Here is a 15,518-nt window from a genome sequence, read left to right as displayed (position 1 = left end):
CATACACACACATAGATATTCCAACTGGGATCAGTGACCAAAGGCAAGAACCCTGGCTGGTTACTGTCCTCTAAGAGCATTAAAATTATTTAGCATCCCTACTGTTGTAGTGATTAAGATCAGCTAACTTTGCACAGGTCAGGATTCAACTGTCGGTCTGTAATCGACTTGTGTTACAACCGGAGACCTTCTGGTGCTACAACTCAGGGTCATATGGTCTAGAATCAAAATGCCCCTACGGCACAGGAGGCTATTTGGCCCATCTCGTCCATGTCAGCGCTCTGCAAGAGCAACTCAGCTAAATTGGGTGGAGCTACCTTAGACAATGCTCTTACCTAACAAGTATGCATTAGTCAGGGAAGCATAAAGTGCAGGTTATCTGGCACTTGCTTCCACTTGGCAAATGACAACTTCATTTGAGTGAAATTTTTCTGCTCAAGTTACTGACATCTCATGTAAAAAAAAAAATGAAAGCTTGTCTAAATGTTCTGATGCATAAATATTTGTGAGAAACAAGGTAAACTGAAGTCCTACATTCACAACTCCAAAAATCCTGAAAACATACCGCAAATCTGTCAGTACCTGAGGGCACAATTGACACACACACAGATAAGGTAGCCATATATGAGACTCCTTCCTTGCTGCTGTCGCAGGAAAACATATCTTAATGCTCTATGTGTCACTATTGCTGTTTGTTGCCAGAGAGCTGGGAGCCCAGAGAGGCAGTCCATTATCAGAATGGGAAATGCTCGCAGTAAGTTCAGGATAGACAGGAGGATGTGACAAGATAAAAGCAGGGAAACTCACTCTGTTAATGAGGTGCAGTAGTACAACTTCCAGTGACCTACATTTCTAGCCTTATACCCAAGGATCTACAGTAAGCTGGCATGTTGATGTTGAACTCCCTCCTCCATCCCCACCCCCTTTCTGTTTCTTCCCCCTTCCTTTTGTTTTTTCCAATAATTTATATAGATTTTTCTTTTCCCACCTATTTCCATTATTTTTAAATCTTTTATACCCTGGTAGCCTTTCCACGCCACCCCCACTACAGCTGTACCTTGAGTGCCCTACCATCCATTCTTAATTAGCACATTCGTTTAGATAATATCACCACCTTCAACGCCTGTGTTCTTTTATCTGTGACATCTTTTGATTATCTGCTCCTATCACTGCTTGCTTGTCCCTACAACCACACCACCGCAACCCCCCCACTTCTCTCTCTCCCCCCCCACCTTAAACCAGCTTATATTTCACCCCTTTCCTAAGATTCACTCAGTTCTGTTGAAGGGTCATGAGGACTCGAAACATCAACTCTTTTCTTCTCTGCCAATGCTGCCAGACCTGCTGAGTTTTTTCAGGTAATTCTGTTTTTGTTTTGTCATGTTGAGTAACCTGGCAAAGATCTCATTTGCTTTTAAGCGCTGATGGCACTGCTGTACTTTTTCACCAATTTGTTTAGATTCTCTATTTCTTGTGTGTATGTCAGCACGCATGAATATATGTGCATGCACATATCTGCATGTACATGTACACATGCATCATACAAAAGATAAATCTATTTATAGAAAATTGATATTAAAAGCACTCTGAACCCATAACCCCAACCTTGTCCTCAGCTTAAGCTTCCAGCTTCCCACTCCCCAGCTTCATTCCTACCCAGCCTGTGCTCTCATCCAATGCCCTCATCTCAAACTCTTCCTGCACTCATTCACCCAGCCTCATATCCTAACCCAGCTCCTCTCCTCCTTGCTGGCTCCCAGCACTCGGCTGTGAATCAGTAATTTCTTAAAGTGCTGAAACACAATCATTTACAGGCACTTTTAAAAACAAATTACTGCTCCTTATCTTGCCTTCAACCCCTCTTCCCAGAGCTCCCAGACATTAAGACCACCCCCTCCTCTTGATGCTCCAAGATGCAGGCTTTCAGTGATCCCAGAATCTTCTCTAACCCCTCTCTGCATCACTCCTAGTCTAAGGCTTGTTTCCATTGCTCCCAGACCAGGGCCTCATCCAATGCTGACAAATCAGTGTCTCTGCAAATACTGCTTGGGAAAACGTCTCTGCTTTTAAAAAAATTCCAACTCCCTGTAAGAAGCACCATGGAACATCAGCTAATTAAATATTGTATATGGCACACACTTAACTCCAGATGTAACACGTTCCCCCTGTTAATAACTTGTAGGAACACTCTACAGTATATTTAAGCATGCGGTTTCTTGATCTGACCATTTTCCAAATCACTTCAAAAATCATCCCAAATTGCACCCTTTCCTTTCAGGCTGATTCCAGTCCAGTGTTTTGTATATCCATACCTGGCTCTGCCAGTGATGTAATTCCAGAAAGAATATTTTATCCATCATGGTAGCAGCTATAGGCTTTGCTCAGAAATCACAAAGGGCAAATATCTGAATGAATGCTTTGAATTAAAAATCATATTATATTGTGTGATTTGATTAATACTGTATGGAATAACCTTGCAATTACATTGGATTCACTGCAAAGCCACTGTTTCTTCTGTCTCTTTGAAGGTGAGATCCAGTGTGAATGAAACTGTCAACTGGCCAGTCTTCATTAAGAGTAACATAATGAATCCCAAATGAACCTCCACTGTGAAGCTGAAGACCAATCCCTGCAGCCTAAAAATGTGTGTTGTTGGTCAGGGGTAGGGGGGAGTCATCAATAAAACCATAACAGCAAACCACAGGCCATTTCTGGCCTTTTGAAAGCCAGTGTCATGCTTGCAGTCTTTCATTTCCTCCTGCATAAGATTCACCAATCATCAATAGAAACATTAAAATGAAAGACATCAAGTGAGCAGTCAGCTTGCCATGGTTGCTGAGGGAAAGGTTTCGCTCCTTTGCTGTTCTCATTCACTAATTACCCTGATAGAACTGATAATTTCTACTGAACACAAGTGAACTGTATCATTATTAGTTTCGCCATAAAATTACTTGAACATTTTCACAAAGAAAACGTGAGATCCTGAAATTTCTCTCCACTGAATGAAACTCACCCAAGGAAATTGCTCTGATGCTGATAAATCTGTATAATTTCTACCTTTTGTAAAAAGTGATCTCTGCTCCAGCCAGAAACAGGTTTAGCACTCACTTGAAGGAATATATTATGCATTACGATTATTTAACAATATTACTCAGATATGGGACAATGTGCTGTTGGCTGGTTCAGTGTTCTCTGCTCAGTGCGCTTCTGGTTTATAAAAGCAGATGTTTGCAAGCTGGAAGTCTCAAAAGCTGAGCAAGGCCCAGGGTCAGATTTCTGTTTATCAGTCATCCAACTTTGGCATTATTTTTCCACACTTACTGTCACAAATACTAATTTCTTCAGCGCTGTATAGTATTTCCAGAATACAATAATAATTTGGAAAACATTGTTTTGGGTACATTAAAACAAGGATTGCCAAACCTGTGGCAGTCTTTGAATGGGGCATCTACAGGAGTGAATCAGTATCGGCTCCAGGTCCTTAGGATTTTCCTAAATGTTTTTGGTTGAAAGGCCCCATTTCAAATGGATTAGTAATTACAAACTACTGCTCATCTAAATTATAATACTATATGACTCATAGCATGTAAGGGTAGCATGGAATGTGTGGTTTCATAGTGTTTTTACAAAAGCAGGTATTTGCTTGCAGATATGAACCAGATGGGAATGCCTGAAACAAAAACAGAAAATGCTAGAAAAACTCAGCAGGTCTAACAGCATCTGTGGGGAGAAAAAAGAGTTAACGTTTCTAGTCCTTATGACTCTTCATCAGAGCTAAATAGAAGTAAAGATGTAATAAAATATATACTGTTTAAGTGAGGGTGGACTGGATAGAAGGCCAGTGATAGGTGGAAGCAAAGGAGAGATTGCCAGAGATGTCATGGACAAAAGGACAAAGGGGTGTTACTTGTCCTCACTTTTCACCCCACCAGCCTCCGCAAAGGATCATCCGCCGACTCCAGCATGGTGCCACCACTGAAAACATCTTCCCTTCACCCCTCCTGTCAGCATTCCATAGGGACCATTTCCACCAGGGCACCCTGGTCCACTCCTCCATCACCCCCAATACCTCATCTCCCTCCCATAGCACCTTCCCATGCAATTGCAGGAGGTGCAACACCTGTCCCTTTATCTCCTCCCTCCTCACCGTTCAAGAGCCCAAACACTCCTTTCAGGTGAAGCAGCACTTCACTTGCACCGCCTTCAATTTTATCTACTGCATTCGCTGCTGCCAATGCGGTCTCCTCTACATTGGAGAGACCAAACGCAGATTAGGTGACTGCTTTGCGGAGTACCTTTGGTCTGTCCGCAAGCATGACCCAGGCCTTCCTGCTGCTTGCCATTTCAACACCCCATCTCGCTCTCATGCCCACATGTCCGTCCTTGGCCTGCTGCAATATTCCAGTGAAGCCTAATACAAACTGGAGGAACGGCACCTCATCTTCCGATCAGGCACTTTACAGCCTTCCAGACTTAACATTGAGTTCAACAACTTCAGAACATGAACTCTCTCCGCCATCCTCACCCCCATTTTATCCCTTTTTTACAATATTTATTTTCATTTTTTAATTTTTATTTTTTATCCACTTATTTTTATCTTTGTTTTTATTCATCGTTTTATCCCAACCTTTTATCCTATTTTCAATCTTTTTTCCCACCATCATCCCCTCCCTCTACTCCACCCCACCCCCACAAGGGCCATCTGTCACTTGTTCATGTTCTTTCCAGAGTGCTTACCCTTGTCCTGTTATTACCACATTCTGCTTTCTGACCTTAATGCCACCATCAGCACCTCCTTTAGCCAATATCACAATCATTAACACCCCTTTGTCCTTTTGTCCATGACACCTCTGGCAATCTCTCCTTTGCCTCCACCTATCGCTGGCCTTCTATCCAGCTTCACCTGCTCCACCCCCCATTAAACAATATAAATCTCATTACATCTTTACTTCTATTTAGCTCTGAAGAAGAGTCATAAGGGCTCGAAACATTAACTGTTTTTTTTCTCCACAGATGCTGTTGGGCCTGCTAGTTTTTCCAGCATTTTCTATTTTTGTTTCAGGTTTCCAGCATCTACAGTATTTTGCTTTTATCAGATGGGAATGCCTGCTTTTCACTTCAGAGTCCATCCATCCTTATGCATTCCCCGCTCAATTGAAATGTCTAGAAATTCTATGGGGAGAATTTTCTCCCCATCAGGCAGCCAGTCGGGAGCAGGCGTGGAGCCGATCACCGGCTGTGCACTGGCATTTTATGTCACAGCCAACTCCAGTGCGCGTCTGCCAAACGAAAGATCATGGCAGGCCCTGCACGCCAAACAGAAAATGCTGGCCTATGTCACACATGACAGTCACACTCTGCTTCCACCTCACGTTTCATAACATTTTGCTGATAGCCTGAAAATCTCAGCAGAACTACCAGGGCGTCCAGTTGGGGAATCACTGATTTCTGAAGGAGTGAATCAGTATTTTCCAGGCGTCTTTGGGAGTGAATCAGTATTTTCCAGGCGTCTCTGGGAGTGAATCAGTATTTTCCAGGCGTCTCTGGGAGTGAATCAGTATTTTCCAGGCGTCTCTGGGAGTGAATCAGTATTTTCCAGGCGTCTCTGGGAGTGAATCAGTATTTTCCAGGCGTCTCTGGGAGTGAATCAGTATTTTCCAGGCGTCTCTGGGAGTGAATCAGTATTTTCCAGGCGTCTCTGGGAGTGAATCAGTATTTTCCAGGCGTCTCTGGGAGTGAATCAGTATTTTCCAGGCGTCTCTGGGAGTGAATCAGTATTTTCCAGGCGTCTCTGGGAGTGAATCAGTATTTTCCAGGCGTCTCTGGGAGTGAATCAGTATTTTCCAGGCGTCTCTGGGAGTGAATCAGTATTTTCCAGGCGTCTCTGGGAGTGAATCAGTATTTTCCAGGCGTCTCTGGGAGTGAATCAGTATTTTCCAGGTGTCTCTGGGAGTGAATCAGTATTTTCCAAGGTTTCTGGGAGTGAATCAGTATCTTCCATGGTCTCTCAGATTGATTCAGTATTAGTTGGACTTTTCCTTTCCAGAAAATTTGAAAGCCACTGTCTCACCGTACAGTACCTTTGGGAGCTTTAAATGTTTTTCTTCTGTTCCTGCTAAAATATTTGCAAATATTTCATTATGCTCAAAAAAGTGAAACCTGTAAATTACAGACATCTCAGAAACTGGCATTAGCTATCTTCTTTTTGCGGGTGTCTGTGCAAGTCTTCAGTGATGTTCTTCAGGGAGCCTGCAGTTCTCAGCAGGTGTGGCCTACACGTGATTGCAGTCCAATACCAGCTGACTATTAAATTCCCTCAGGCCAAGAAATATTGCCAATCCCGTGATTCCACATCCCAGAACTAAATAATATAAAATGCACCATAGATATGTGTAATGCAGATAAGAGTAGGCTCCATACAGTCTGTCTAAAGTGTATAAGCTGGAGATAGGTTTGTGTTCCTACTGTATATAGTATAAGTTTGGTAGATAACAGTGTTATTTAAATTGTTTCTTACCTATGGCACTGAGTGCATGTCGGAGCTCCAGACTGAAGGTAGTAATGGGAACATCCTCAGATACTGGCAAGATGGCCACCGTGGAGAGGTTACTGGCAGGATTCCCCACCGATTCCAATTTGTTGCTCACCGTGTGGATTCCCAAGCCACGACCTTACACAGAGAAAATAATAACATTTACTAAAGTTAGCTAATGCAATGACAAGAAAGAGTTTTGGCACAATTGAACCACCTCTGCTGTACCTACAGCGTACTGGGGTTTCTGCTACCACCAAGGTACAGCTGGAGCCAGGAGAAGCAGTACCATCGAAACTTGGCTAATACTAAACAGAGTAAAGCTCCCATCAAACGCACCCAGAGCAGGCACAGCACGGGGTTAGGTACAGAGTAAAGATCTGAGTCTTAGCGAACTAAAGTCACTTTGGAGGTAGCAGCATTCTGGAACCTCACATAACTATTCTTCATGAATGTACCTAGAACAAGGAGTGTGTAGGGGCTCCAATAACGTGACACCTAAGCCCAATTGTGATCTAACAGAAGACTATCCAACAGCAACAATGCTAGTTGAGTTTTCTACTCCCTGTGGCAAAGTTATCGTAGTGTCTCTATAGGCGAGGCCAGTTAGCTCTCAGTGTGACCCAGTGTTACAGCAGGTAGTATCTTTACCCACTGGGCCATTAAAAAATTTAAATGTAACATTTTTAAAGAGGGCCATTTGCACAGGGAAACAAAACTTCTCAATAAATCTGACTGAACTGCACTAACTTAAGTTGACCGGAAGGTTTTCAAGTGAGACACTAGGCAGCCATTAAAACTGTAATGACGAAGCTTTGGTTTTGTTGAAGTCCGCTGCACTGCAGGTGCCTCACTGTTTCGCCATCATATATTCATCAACCATTCAGATCATCATAACGCTCTGTGTTCAAAAGGCAAACTGTGAAATTTAATAACTGCCAGTTTGCTGGTTATGGATTTAGGACGGTTCTGCCACCATCACTGCCAATGAAAGTTGCTTTCAATTAGCTGAATCTATTGGTGTTTTCACATTGATGCTCCCTATATCGGAGTCACTATGTGTTAACTGCAGCTCAGTGGTAGTACTTTCACCTCTGAGTCAGAAGATTGGCGGTTCCAATTGTACTCCAAGGATTTGAGCATTTCAGCTAACACACCTGTATAGTACAGGGGGAGTGCTGTATTGTCAGAGGTGATAATCTGTTTTACTGATGTTTACTGAAGTGATAAACATTGGCCAGGAAATCAGGGATAACTTCCCTGCTCTTCACAGTATGTCTTTTACGTCCTCAGAGAGGTTATGTTAATCTTGTATAGAAACTTGGTTAAACCAGGCAGGTTACTGTGCATAGCTCTGGTCTCCACATTACAAAAAAAGGCTATAGAGGAACTGGAGAAGATGCAACAAAAACAATTTGTAAGGATTATACCAGAGCTGAAAGGTTATAACTATCAGGAAAGACTGAACAGGATGGGGCTCTTTTCTCTTAAAAAGAGAAGACAGAACAGTAACCTTAAAGAGGTTTTTAAAATTATGTAGGTGTTTGATAGGGTGAGTGTAGAGGAGATGTTTCTGCTTGTGGTGAGTTCAAGACTAGCAGACATAAATATAAGATAGTCACAAATGAATCCAAGGGAAGAAGAGATGGGGAGGGAATTCCAGACAGCTGAAGGCACAGCCACCAATGGTGCAGCATTTAAAATCGGGCATGCACAAGAGGCCAGAACTGGAGGAGCACAAGTACCTCGCAGGGCTGTAGGGCTGGAGGAGATTATGGAGTTAGGGCGGGTGAGAGGAGGCATGGAGGGATTTGAAAACAAGGGTAAAAATGTTAAAAATTAAGATGTTGCCGGACAAGGAGCCATTGTAGGTCAGTGAGTACAGGGGTGATGGGGCATGGGACTTGGTGAGAGACAATATGAACAGCAGAGTTTTCAATGAGCTTAAGTTTACAAAGGCTTTAAGATGAGAGGCCAACCAGGAGAGTATTGAAATAGTCAAGGCACAAACATTCAAATGGTTGAAAAACAGTGCTGTGTTCTAAGTCCAGGAAATATGACACTCTAATTATGAAGAGGATATAGATAATTGGAAACCCAAATTATAAAAAGATTGAAAGATTGAAAGCCCTGGGTTTAGTTACTGTGTACATTACTTTGGTTTTCAATAGGCTTAAACATGTAATCCAAATGAAATTGACATATTCTGGTCTTAAAAGAAACATGGTAATTAGGTTCACAAACATTTTCCTAGCTTCAACATCCCTAACTACACAAGGGTAAAAATATCTGAGTGTTTCCAGCATTTTGTCTTTTTATTTCAGATTGCCAGCATCCTTGGTACTTGGTTTGCGCAATAATTTATCTGTGTGTTACTGTTTTCACTTCATTTCTGAAGTTCACAAGCTGAGAGGATAAATTGCTCAGCTACCATACCAAGGGCCATACCAATCATGAGAGAGGGGCAAACTGAAGACACTCACTCTGCAACCCAGATGCCACACCTTAGCCCCAGGAGCAATAGGCAAGATCACTAGGAAAATTCATGGAAACATGACATTAGTTAACTGAATAACTTTAAAGATAGATCAGCATTCCTGTTATTTTAATCAGGGCAAAGAACATAGCATATTGTAACCACTGGAACCAGTGCTTTGAGCAATCAAGGAAGCTGGTCATATCAGACAAAAAAAGGATAGTGTGCGCTATCAATATTTTTCTATGAACAATTTAAATGTTAAGTAAAAAAGTAGTTTTACACTTCCAGGGAGAGGAGAAAGTCTATTTTTTTAAGAGCCTATAAAACAGTAAACATAGGAACATAGGACTTAGGAGCAAGAGTAGTCCATTCATGCTAACATTTTGTGATTCAAGTACCAAGACACCCAGTTCCCTCTTTACCAATGAATTTTGCAATCTCTCTCCATTTGAATAATACACTGCTTTTCCATTCTTCCTGCCAAAATGGACAAGTTCACAATTTCCCACATTATAATTCATCTGCCAAATTTTTGCTCACTCACTTTTCCTGTCTATATCCCATTGCAGACTCTCTACCTCCTCTTGACATTTTACTTTCCTGCCTACCTTGGTGTCATTGGCAAATTTAGCTGCAATATATCTGGTCCCTTCATCCAAGGCATTGATATCGATTGTAAACAGTTGAGGCCCCAACACTGATCCCTGTGGTACTCCACTTCTCACAGCTTGCCAACCCAAAACTGACCCACTTATCACTACTCTCTGCTTCCTGTGTGCTAACAAATCCTTCACCCATGCTAATATGTTACCCCCTACGGCATGTAATCTTATCTTGTGCATTAACCTTTAACGTGGCATCTTATCAAATGCCTAAAGGTTAATAGTAAAGGATAATAGTTCTATAAGTTACCATTTTCTCATTTAAACATAATTTCTATTGGGTGGAGGACCATTCTCCTTCCCATCTTCAACAGCCTGTGAGGAAACAAAAACTCAATGTGTAGTTATTGTGCATTCAATACAATGGAGAGGGGGGCAAATTATTGCTGTTAAAGCCCTTACCTGCTAATGGACCACTGACTTGCTGCAGGTTGCCAAGGATCTTTTGACCCAGTAGGTGAATGAGTCGTGTAACCACCTAAAACAAACACCACCAATTCATGAATACTCACACTGCAAGACCGAGACTAAATTTATTAGAAAATGCCGCGATTTCAGCAACAAATTATATTTGTATAGCACCTTTAACATAGCAGAATGTCACCCCAAGGATCCTCACAGTGCATTATCAAACAGAATTTAACACCGAGGCACATCTGTAGGTATCAAGTCACATGACCAAAGGCTGTGTCAAAGAGGAAGATTTTAAGAAACATTTTAAAGGAAGAGAGAGAGAGGTGAAGACAGTTAGGGAAAGAATTTCAGAGTTTAGTGCCCAGACAATTGAAGCGATGGTGACCAATGGTGAAACAGCTAAAATCAGGAATGGGGAAGAGGCTATAATTTTTCAATAATCAACTCTAGATCATCTCCCAATAAACGTGCAGCAATTACATCATAATTATTAACTCTCCCATGCCAATGTTGTTACGTATGAGGTATGTGCAATCTCCTGCCAAATGTTTGCCGTTCACAGGGGGCGAGATACAAGATAAAACCGTTTCCAATAATTCTTTAATGTGTATACAGGTAGATACTTCTCTGAAATCTGAGAGTACAATTCTCTGCGATATCCTCCTCCTCTCGCCCACCAACACCCCTGCCCCACAACACCCTTTTCTATCATTTGGGCACATGTGTGTTGAGCCAAGGAAAACCTGCCTAAGCACTTACTGCTCTGAACTCTGCTATTGTGGTTTTATACCAGGATTCGTTAGCTTCTTACTCTAGAAAAGTGAGAACGGATGTTTTTTAAAAAATATTTTTGGGGAATATTATATTATTCTGTAAAGAAGGCTGTGTGTGCTGGGCAGAGTTTAATAGCAGTTGGATTTTCTGGAAGGTTTGAAACGTGAGAAGAGTAGAGGTGTTAAGTTTGAGGTACAAGTAAATAGGTTAGATCTAACATTTGCATTTTTAGATAAGTTGAGAGCTTGTTTGAATATCAAAGAGCAGTCAGAGGTATTAAGAAACACGTTTGCATCTTGCAGGAGTTCCATAAGTAAATAGTAATGGGGATATTATATTTTATTGACCTGAAAGCAAAGACAAGATAGAGGCATAAAGGATTTTATATTTAGGAAGGACTTGAATTTCAAAGAGGTGTGAGAACGATGGAATTGGAGATGAAAGGGGAAAAAGGTATTTTACTGAGGAAAGGTTAGACAGAGATAGCTGGAGCTGAGCTAGGAGCTGTTAGCTCTGGGCTGGAGGAGGTACAGTTTGAACCAACCATCCAGTCAAGTCAGAAAAGTCTTGGGCTGCAACGAGCAGTTTTATTCTGAAATGGATTCCACTGCAGTGGAAGAGGGTGGTGGACATACGGTCTGCCTTTATTGAAGCTACAGCAGTTTGCCCTGTGTAATACTACTATATTTTTAAAAAACAGTTAACATCTATAAGGGAGTGTTGCCTGGAGGTGTTTACTTGTGGGTCTGACCAAGTAGTATCTTTTTGGGAAACGTTTTGTAAGACTGACCTTAATCGTGTAACTGCAATCTTATGTGCTTACGTTTTTTTTCATTCTTGTTAATAAAGCTTTTACTTTTAATTTTTAAAATCCCAAAAGTGTTACTGAACCTCTTAATGCTGAGATCGGTATGTCTTCTTCTCATTTTCAGAATACAAAAAAAAAGGGCATGGCCCGTAAGTCAAGTTTCCCTCTGAGATTTGGTTTGCACACCAATTAACACTGGCTGTGGTCATAACAAATTTGGGGCTCTTTGCAGGATTATTAAGATTCCTTGATTGGGTTGGAGTTTGTGAATCGATACGAGTACAAGAAGAATGTTGAACTCAGGAGTTGAGTGTTGAGGGGTTTGAAAGTGGTTAGATTGCAAAATGGCTTTGGCAATTGCTATGACTTTTCTGGGAGTGGAAAATGTAACTGTGGAGTATTTGAAATCTCTGACTAAAACTCAGTTGAAAGAATTAGCAGAGAAAGTGCAGGTAGAGATAAAAGAGGAATTTTGGAAGGCTGATATAGTTAAATTACTTACTTAGCATTTAAAATTGGAGGAAGGGATGCCTGAAGCTAGTGTGTCACAGCTGGAGGGAGTAAGACTTCAGTTGCAAATGAAGAAGCTTGAGTTTGAACAGCAATGGAACTGAAAAGAATTGAATTGGAAGAAAGAGAAAAGGAAAGAGAAATGAAAAAAACTCAAGTTAGAAAGAAAGAGAAACGACAAAACTGGAAAAAGAAATAGACAGATTAAAGGAAATAGAAATAAAAAAGCTTCAATGGGAAAAGGAGGAGCAGGAAAAGGAAAAGATCACAGGAGATAGAAATACAAAAGCTTGTACTTGCACTTCATAGCAATTGAGGAAAGCTAGCAGAAAAAGAGATAGAGAGCTTCAGCGCAGGAAAGAATCCAAGCAGTATGAATTGTCTAAAGTGAAACTTGGAATGAAAGAAGAAAGGGAAGATAGTGATTCATATGGTGACTCATTCCTTTGAGAAATTTGATTTAACTAAAGATCCTTGGTTAGTGGCTAAATTTACAGAGAATGGAGTTGAAAGATATTTTACCTCATTTGAAAAGATAGCAAAGAAATTGAATTGGCCAAGATCTGCTTGGACTATCATGTTACAGAGAACATATTCAAGTACAGAAATAAATGTGTATGCAAACTTATCAGAGGAGTTTATCATTGCAGATTACGAGACAGTAAAGGTGGCAATATTAAATGCTTATGAACTTGTCCCTGAAGTTTATCAGTTGAAGTTTACAACATTAAGGAAAAGACTTAATCAGATTTATGTGGAGTTTGCAAGAGAAAAATAAATTATCTGGGATTAATGGCTCAGGGCATTAAAATTAGATAAGACTTCTGAAGATGCAAGAGAGGTTATGATTATGGAAGAATTTAGAAATAGCATTCCAGCAAACATTAAGACATATTTAGATGAAAGACAATGTAAAAAGATCAGGAAAGATGCTGTTTTAGCTGATACGTATGATATTTCACACAAACATTTAAATGTAGGAAAAGGGTCATATGGAAACAGCAGGGAAGTTGGAGATTTAGAAAACCTAGTGATGGTAAAAGTGTTAGCAATAAGGACCAAACTGAAGGACGCCAGTCTATTAAAGATAGAAAGGTGGAAAGTAGAGTTGAAGTGAGGAAACTGATACGTTACCATTTTAGCAGGGCCGACAAACGAGATCAAGTTGTTGGAGGTTAAATGGGAAACCGATTGCAGTAACTGGAACTCAGAAAAGTTCTGCAAGTAAGAGTACTGTGGGCTCTGAGATCCAGAGGCAAGATAAACCAGTGGTTTTTGTACAGGTGAAGCAGGAAGAATCAGTGGTTGCAAAGAAGTGGATATGTGTTCATAACTTATCCAAAGGAGTTCTGAAGAGCAGGTTGCAGAGATGTTCAAAGATTTTAAATGTGAAGGGAAAATATATCCATGTGTACAGGGAAGAGCATGAAAGGATATCAAGATTTTAAGGGATACTGGGGCTAGCCAGTCCTTAACGTTATGGGACAGTGCTATCTGTTGTCCAGAAGGGTTATTGCAGAACATATTAATTAACGGAATCCATGGCGAAGTCAAACATATTTCACTGTGTAAGATGAATTTTAAAAACTATTTGAAAACAGGAGGTGATTGTTGGGAGAGCAGATAAATTGCGATTGCCTATTGCAGGGGGTCAATTCATTCTAGGGAATGACATAGCTGGATTACAGATATTGACTATGCCTACTGTAGTAGAACACCCTGTTGAGACAGAATCAACAGAGGTTTTACGGAAAAAGCATCCTGGATTGTTTCATTTGTGTGGTGACGAGGTCACAAATGCACAAGTTTAAACAGGAAAGGGAAGGAATCTAAAAGATTGCTCAGGAGGAGAGGATTAAAGAGGATGATGTTGAGGTGTTTAGCTCAGTGAAGTTAATGGAATTGAAGCAGAAGGATTCAGGTTTGAAGCAATTGCTTATTCTGAAACAGAAGCAGTATACATTTTAGAACGTTATTACATTAAGAACAATGTGTTAATGAGGAAATGGAGACATTCTCATCAGATGAAAAGTGGGTGACAGTGTACCACCAAGTAGTGATACCATCTGAGTACTGGAATGAAATTTTGAGAATGGCTCATGAAATTCCAATGTTTGGACATTTGGGAATTAGGAAAACTCAAGCTAAGATACAAAAACACATCTATTGGCCTGGACTACATAAAGATGTAGTCAAATTCTGCTGCACATGTCAGGTGATAGGAAAACCTCAGGCAGTGATAAAGCCTGCACCTTTAATTCCAATTCCAGCATTTGAGAGCCTTTTAACAGGGTCCTAATTGACTGTGCAGGACCCCTCCCTAAGATTAAAAGTGGGAATCGATATTTACTGACAATCATGGTGTGTCCACAAGATTTCCAGAAATAATACCTTTAAGAAAAGTTACAGCAAAGGTGATTGTAGAGGAGTTAACCAAATTCTTTACAAGATATGGATTACCAAAAGAAATAGTCGGATCAGGGATCGAATTTCATGTCACAATTGCTTAAAGAAGTAATGAACAGCCTAAGAATAAAGCAATTCAGGTCATCAGCCTATCACCCTGAATCATAAGGTGCCTTAGAAAGGTGGCATCAGACTGTAAAGATTCTCTCAAGAGGAAACATCCCCCTGCACATCCACCCTGTCAAGACCCCTCAGGATCTTAAAGGTTTCAATTAAGTCGCCTCTTACTCTTCTAAATTCCAGTGGATACAAGCGTAACCTGCCCAGCCTTTCCTCATAAGACAACCTGCCTATTCCTGGTATTAGTCTAGTAAACCTTCTCTGAGCTGTTTCTAATGCATTTACATCTTTCTTTAAATAAGGAGACCAATACTGTACACAATACTTCAGATGTGGTCTCATCAAAGCCCTGTACAATTGAAGCATAACCTCCCTACTTATGTAATTAATTTCCCTCACAATAAATGATGACATTCTATTAGCTTTCCTAATTACCTGCTGTACCTTCATACTAACCTTTTGTGGTTCATGTACTGGGACACCCAGATCCCGCGATCTCAGAGTTCTGCAATCTCTCAGCGTTTAGATAATAAGCTTCTTTTTTATTTGTCCTGAAAATGAACAATTCATATTCGCCCACTATAGTGTAATAGTTTTGTTGGGATAGTTTAAAGTACAAAGGAATAGGAAATGGGTTGAAAAATGAAACCATCTTTTTGGAATCATGATAGTTCATTTTTTGCTAAGGGTGGGGGTGTGAGAATGGATTATTTTTTAATATTTTGGGGAATATTGTGTTATTTTGTCAAGAAGGCTGCGTGTGTTTGTGAGAGAGAAAGATAGAGGGATTTAATTAAGCTGGGTAGAGTTTAA

At 40.7% G+C, this 15,518-nt stretch overlaps 1 protein-coding gene across 3 annotated transcripts in view; it reads right to left on the bottom strand.

Annotated features, from left to right (window-relative positions):
- pnpla7b (patatin-like phospholipase domain containing 7b) overlaps window positions 1-15,518 on the bottom strand; it is a 395,228-nt gene that overhangs the window by 149,792 nt on the left and 229,918 nt on the right. For all 3 annotated transcript variants that reach the window (XM_041193028.1, XM_041193027.1, XM_041193030.1), the window contains 2 exons: window positions 10,076-10,151; window positions 6,518-6,670 (listed from right to left, as the gene is read on the bottom strand). In XM_041193028.1, the coding sequence (XP_041048962.1) occupies window positions 6,518-6,670; window positions 10,076-10,151 (229 nt within the window). The remainder of the gene's footprint in view (window positions 1-6,517; window positions 6,671-10,075; window positions 10,152-15,518) is intronic.

The sequence above is a fragment of the Carcharodon carcharias genome, chromosome 8 (genome assembly GCF_017639515.1).
Source record: "Carcharodon carcharias isolate sCarCar2 chromosome 8, sCarCar2.pri, whole genome shotgun sequence".
NCBI classification, from domain to species: domain Eukaryota; kingdom Metazoa; phylum Chordata; class Chondrichthyes; order Lamniformes; family Lamnidae; genus Carcharodon; species Carcharodon carcharias.
This window is presented reverse-complemented; position numbering and strand designations above follow the sequence as displayed.